The sequence below is a fragment of the Helianthus annuus genome, chromosome 1 (assembly GCF_002127325.2).
Source record: "Helianthus annuus cultivar XRQ/B chromosome 1, HanXRQr2.0-SUNRISE, whole genome shotgun sequence".
Taxonomy (NCBI): Eukaryota; Viridiplantae; Streptophyta; class Magnoliopsida; order Asterales; family Asteraceae; genus Helianthus; species Helianthus annuus.
In genome coordinates this window covers 120,495,759-120,502,107 of record NC_035433.2, presented here as the reverse complement: position 1 = coordinate 120,502,107, position 6,349 = coordinate 120,495,759, and the positions used below count along the sequence as shown (strand labels likewise).

General features: G+C 37.3%; 1 protein-coding gene across 1 annotated transcript; it reads right to left on the bottom strand.

The window, feature by feature from the left end:
- Positions 1 to 2,524: 2,524 nt before the first annotated feature.
- Positions 2,525 to 5,828, bottom strand: LOC110875029 (high-affinity nitrate transporter 2.1). Its single transcript, XM_022123299.2, has 3 exons — positions 4,970 to 5,828; positions 4,769 to 4,884; positions 2,525 to 3,272 (listed from the first exon to the last, which is right to left on the bottom strand). Exons 1-3 carry the CDS (start codon positions 5,777 to 5,779, stop codon positions 2,606 to 2,608), a joined length of 1,593 nt encoding a protein of 530 aa, XP_021978991.1. The 5' UTR covers positions 5,780 to 5,828; the 3' UTR covers positions 2,525 to 2,605.
- Between the last annotated feature and the right edge of the window lie 521 nt (positions 5,829 to 6,349).

The window sequence follows — 6,349 nt, the reverse complement described above, 5'->3', positions numbered from 1 at the left end:
TTAGGGACATGTTTATAAATCAGTAACAAAGATTTTTGCCCTCTCACATTCCCAAAATTCTCGTTTTATGATCAAAAGGGCATTATGGTCAACTTTTAAGCATTTAACAGAAAGGTGCAAATGACTCGGACAAACAACGAACCAGTCACAGAGGGTTGTACTATCATGTAACCTGGTCCTAAGGAAGTCCTAAGGTATATCTAAACTCTACTAAAATGGGTCAGAACTGAAGTCAAAGTCAAAGTCAAAGTTTTGCGACTTTCGGTTCCGAACCGGGTCTAAACAGAAAATTGTCAGATCAAGCAAGCTTAGACCAGCTCTTATACCTATTACCAAGTTATATGAGTGATAAAATAGGTTACATGCCTTCTACATTGCTAATTACATGTTAATTAAAAAATTAAGATTCTGTTGACTTTTTCTAAACAACTTTGACCCGACATTTGATCTAGTTATAGTGGGAACCAGGGGGTGCCCTTTTAAGGGTTTAATGCCCACCTAATTACCAACTTATAACTACCTTTTATTCGACTAATCACTGGACCATTAATGATTAATCGCTAAGTCAAATGTTAATTACGACGGTTTGACTTTTAAGCTAAAACTAAGTAAAAACTCAACTAAGAAAGCTTAAGCATACTTACTGAAGTCCTATGCACGATTAGGAAGGCTTAGAGAAGGCTCTTGAGCTCCAGAAAGCACCAAGAATGCAGAAGTGAGGTGTGATCAAAATGGTTGCACAAGAGGCCTTTATATAGTGTTCAAAACTCACTAGATCTTTGACACACAAGCCTATCAATGCCATGGATCATCCCCAGATGTCCCTAAGTGCCTAGGGGTTGTTTAGGGGTCGCCCATGCAGTGAAATAACTAACTAAGTCGGTTAAAAACGTTTATAACAGCCAACAGCCAAGCTGCTGTCGCTGGGCACCCTTTACGGACCGTAAGGCAGGTCCTTTACGGTCGGTAAGCCTTTGCCAGAAAGCAAAAAAATTAACCTTTCATGTATTGAACAGGCAACTTGCATAGCATTATTTGGGCCAGGAAAATGTCAGTATGAGTCCTTTTTACCCATGCTTGATCAGTTGTGTCTACCTATCTCGCAATATTATTGGGTTGAAAGTGAAATATCAACAAATTTTTTTGAAAAACCCCCCAAAACATGTGATACAACACCTAATGTGTTCATTTGTTGCTAATTTACATGATGTAAATGTGTATCTATTATATGCATGTGATATAATTATTAAAAAAATAATAATCATATTCATATATTATATATATTATTTATATATAATGTTACGTCTAACTATATAGAATCAAATGTAGGTAAAGATAAATGCGAATTTATTCATGAGCTGTTCTAAGGCGTATGCAAACTCGAATTTATATCAAGAAAGCTTTAACTTAAAGACCCAAAAAAAAGACCTAAGTTGCGGGCCGAAAACAAAGCATAGAAACCTAAGGGACTAAGTAAGCTAATTCAAATATGTTAATTGGATAAAGAATCGACTGAACTATATTACTAAAAGGGGAAAATGAACATGGGGCTGTTTCACATCTAATGTTAGATGCGAAACCATACAAAACTACGTAGTTTTGTTAAAATCCCCTCTTATTTCTTTAAATATACCCAGATTATTATTCTAAATCTTTTATTATTTGGGAACCTATCATCAACAAATTCGTCAGAAGTGTTAATTCTTCTCTAAAATCCAATCCAAATAAGGAAAATTACCAAAATGTCACTTGACCAACTCAATTTACCAAAATATCACCCTCCTACGTCCATCGGTGGACTCATCCGGTATGGGAAGCGTCTGGCAGTAAAGTTGATGAGTCCATGAATGAGGTGGTTGCATGTGTCCATCAAAGCCAAAAAGGCAGCTCATGCGTTAGTGGACTCTTCCGAAGCGTCAGTGGACTCTTCCTTCCGAAGCATCAGTGGACTCTTCCTTCCGAAGCGTCAGTGGACTCTTCCGAAACGTCAGTGGACTCTTCTGCAGCGTCAGTGGAATCTTCCGAAACGCCAGTGGACTCTTTCGTAGCGTCAGTGGACCTTTGTTGGACACATGTAAACACCTCATTCATGACTCTTCAACTTTACTGCCAGACGCTTCCCATACCGGATGAGTCCACCCATGAACACAGAAAGGTGACATTTTGGTAAGTTAAGTTGGTCAAGTGACATTTTGGTAATTTTCCCTTTTAAATAACCCTAGTGCTAGTTGTTTTAAGTGGCTAGTAGTTGGTGTTGCTAATGTGAAAAGTTAACATTAAATATTGATAGGAAGGTACAAGTATGAAGTATCAATGATTTTAATGTTGAAACATGTATCTATTTCTGAAAAAACATTAAAGTTTTTCTGATCAAATACTCACAGACAAGCATTTTTTATTAATACAAGTTTGTTTGGTTACAAGTCTTACAACCAACACCGCTTGGGTGTTAGGGCACCATATTGCTAGATCAAAAGAATGTTTGTTTGTGGAAAATACGAAACTAAAGTTACATTCTTGATAGCCTCTTTTCCTTATGTAGTTACTATTCAATTAATTAACCACGCAATCTTCAACTGAAGAACATCTGAAAATTGTTGAGAAATCAAACATGGTTGGGTGTGTTCTCTGGTGGCGTTGGAGCGGACGCCACCTTCCCACCACGCTCTGAGCGACTGTTCTCCGCGAACTTGAGACTTGCTTGATGCATCCCTTTCTGCTTTTCCTCCTCGGTCCATTCGGAAACATAGTAATGCTCTTCACTACCTTTGACAATGTCTTGACTTGGAGGAAAGAACATGCTCCCCCATTGTGGGAAGTGAACAAAACTCACTGGAATTGTAACCAACATGATCATGATACCCATGTAAGTCAAACCTTTTTCTGTTGAGAAAGATGCATTTGCAAAGAATATCAATTGGGTCAGCCCTGACCCGAAGTTCCCACCAGCCCCGGTCATTCCTGATATGATACCAAGTGATCTCCGAGAAATGAAAGGAATGATGCCGAATGTGGCTCCGCAAGCAGCCTGTGCTCCAATGGAGAAGAGCATCATAAAGGTGATGGCTAACGGCAACGAGCTCACTAAGCCAAGGCAGAGGCAGCAAAGACCACCAGCTGTTTGAAGGAGCCATAGGTTCCAGAGTCGACCTCGCATTCCAAATCGTTTCGCCATGTAATCCGATGTGAAACCACCGAAGGGACGAGCTAGAAGATTTGCCATTCCGAAGCAAGCCGCAATGATTCCGGCAAGATGAAGTTTTAGGTCAAATCTGTAGTTATTAACAATAAAATCTGGTTTATTTGTGGGTTATAAACAATAAAACTATTTTATTTGTGGGTGACATTTACCTTTATGTGTAACAATGTTTTAGTTTATTGAGTTCACAGTTTTTGAAAATTTAACAGTTTATTGTTTAATGATTTTTATATTAGCATATATACATTTCATCTGCCATTAAACTTATATGCTGTTCCAATCATTCCAACTTGAAAGTTCGCTCTAAAATAGATTCGAAAAAAAAAAAAAAAAAAAGAAATGATAAATCATCACAAATTATTTATAGTTAACTGATTTTGATCCGTATAAGTTATTATTGTTTATGAAATTAAAGAATAATTAATTAATGGATACATCCAAATAATTTGACCCTATTTTTATTTATCATTCAATTTTTTTTTCATTTAGACCCTTGTATAATGCAAATAGAGAGACATGTCCGTTTATTAGAGACACTTGTTCAAAAATACTTTTTAACTAAACTTTTCGAGAAAAGGATAATTTCTTATATTTACGGACGCTTTCAAAAGATATAATACAGAGGCCATATGTAATATGTTATAGGGTTGAGATCCTGTACAAACAGTGCTAATTATAAGAACCGTAAGAACAGATCTGAACCATTGTTAATTTAAATCAAGGGTTGATATTGATTATAAATAAAACTCTTATAATTAAAAATTACTACTAACAAATTAGGGGTAATTTTGTAAAATTGCTAGTCATTTGACCATTTTCTATTAAATACAAATTCCACCAAGGTTTTTTAAACTAAAATAACTTTTATATACTTCATTATTTTTTTTTAAAATATATACCATAAAATCAAGTATTTTTTTATCTTTAATATGAGTACCATATTGTTATACCTTTTTATATTTATAAAAGTGTTTTTTAAAAAAAGTTAACAAAAGGTGTTTTATATTTGTGCTAATAAGGTGCTGATTATGTGTTAATTACAAAATAATACAAACAAACACCAAAAGTAGATATAATCAGCACATCTGGTGTGCTGATAATGGAGAACGATTGAAGATGTTGTGCTAATGTCGTTTATGTTGATAATGGAGAACGATTCGAGGACGATGTGCTGATAATGAAGAACGATTAATGATGTTGTGCTAATTATATAGTGTTGTGCTGATTATATTTTTTATAATTATTTTTAATTAGTTATAAATAAATATGGTCAAAAAGTCTAAATTACCCCTAAACTAATTTTTTATTGATGGACACTTGTCAATTATGTATTGGTTCTTATGGTTCTTACAAACTTAAGTGTTTGTATTTGATCCCATTCCATATGTTATATATCCACACTTATTTTTTATTATCACCGTATAAATGCCTATACCTAAAATCCACATCTTACCATCATTTTATATATGTATTAGTAAAATACCTCACACCTATAGTGACTATATTTTTTAACTTTAGCAACACCTTTGTGCGTGAAATGATAGTTTTAATGAATAAAATCAAACATACCTATCATAGAAATATTCAGCGATGACGTTATCAATTGTTAGCTCGACACCCATTGAGTAACCATAGAGAAGAACAAAGATCCATGTCCGATAGTTTGTCACAGCATACCACAAAACCTATAAACAAACACATGTCAACACCTAAAATAATGTAATTAATGGGGCTTGTTTGAGACGAGTACCTATAAATATTAATATTTACCTTGCCGAATTTATCTTTGGCAACATCCCCCTTCTTCTGTAGGGCACCAAGGTTACCATCTGGCAAATCTTGTCCAAGAGTCAACACCAATATGCCCATAATTACATTAAACCATCCCGGTATGAAAAATGCGATCCTCCACGCCGTGAACGGGGTAGCACCAGCCATCTTGATGATCTCAAACAACACTGGCATAAGGAGCTGTGTTGCACCACCCCCCATGTTCCCCCAACCCGCGGCTGTCCCGTTCACCAGCCCGATGATCTTGCTGTTAAACATGGTACTCATCCAGTACTGGCACGACACAAACGTAGCCAAGGAGAACCCGATCATGAACCGGACCGCTATGTAGCCGCTAGCGTCGCTAACAAAGGACATGCAAAACACGGTGGGTGCGGACAACATGATGAGGAAGGCGCAGCCGTAGCGAGGTCCCAACAAGTCGCAGACCGCCCCCATGGCCAGCCTGGAGAAAATGCTACCGGAAACAGATGCCACACCTGCGTTCCCTATGTCGGCTTTCATAAGATCGAGGTTGTCGCGGATGATGGGGACTAGCGGAGCCGCGGCAAAGGTGGAGATGAAAGTGGTGAAGAAAGATATCCATGAGAGGTGGAATGTTCTCATGTGAGGGTTTGCAAATGAGAAGAGTTTGAACTTTGTTGCTTTGTGTTCCGAATCGACTGGTAGGTCGAATTTCGCAGTGCGATCAGTGTGCACCATTGGAGAGGCCACAGAGAAGGCTAATACCGGTTCCCGACCGGTGACTCCATGCATGGAGGTTCCAGGAGAACCCTCAATCTCAGGCATTGTCACTTCAAGCTAGTGTTTAATATCTTTCTAGTTTGAAATGTTTTTGTTGTTTAATTCGGTGTCTGAGACCGAGTTTTAACTCTCTTAGTGTTGATCCGAGCTTTAGTACGTAAATCTATTCCGAGTTTGGTTGATAGTTTGAACAGTTTTGTTTCTTGACTATTGTACTTGTTTGCTGGTCCGAGTTTTGTTCTTGACTGCCAGTCCGAGTTTGTTCAAAATCAATCTGTTCAAGCTTCTTTAGTCCGAGATTAGTCTTTCGAATAGCAGTCCTCGGGTTTCTTCAGAGTTTCCTTTATTTCTTTGCTTGTTTCGAATTCCTTTGTATTTTACATATTGTTCTGATGATCTGATCCAAGGTTTCAAGAGCTTCTGGGTTGTACAGGTTCCAAATTTGCTAAGAATTCTGGGTTACCTGGGGTACCGGATTTTTAGCTAAATTTAGAAGTTTGTGTTGTTCGGAAGTTTCGAGGTGTGCATGTTCCGAGTTTTTCTAGTTATTCCAGGTTACCTGGGGTACCGGATAACTAACTAAGAGTCAGAATTATGTGTAGTTTGGAAACTTGA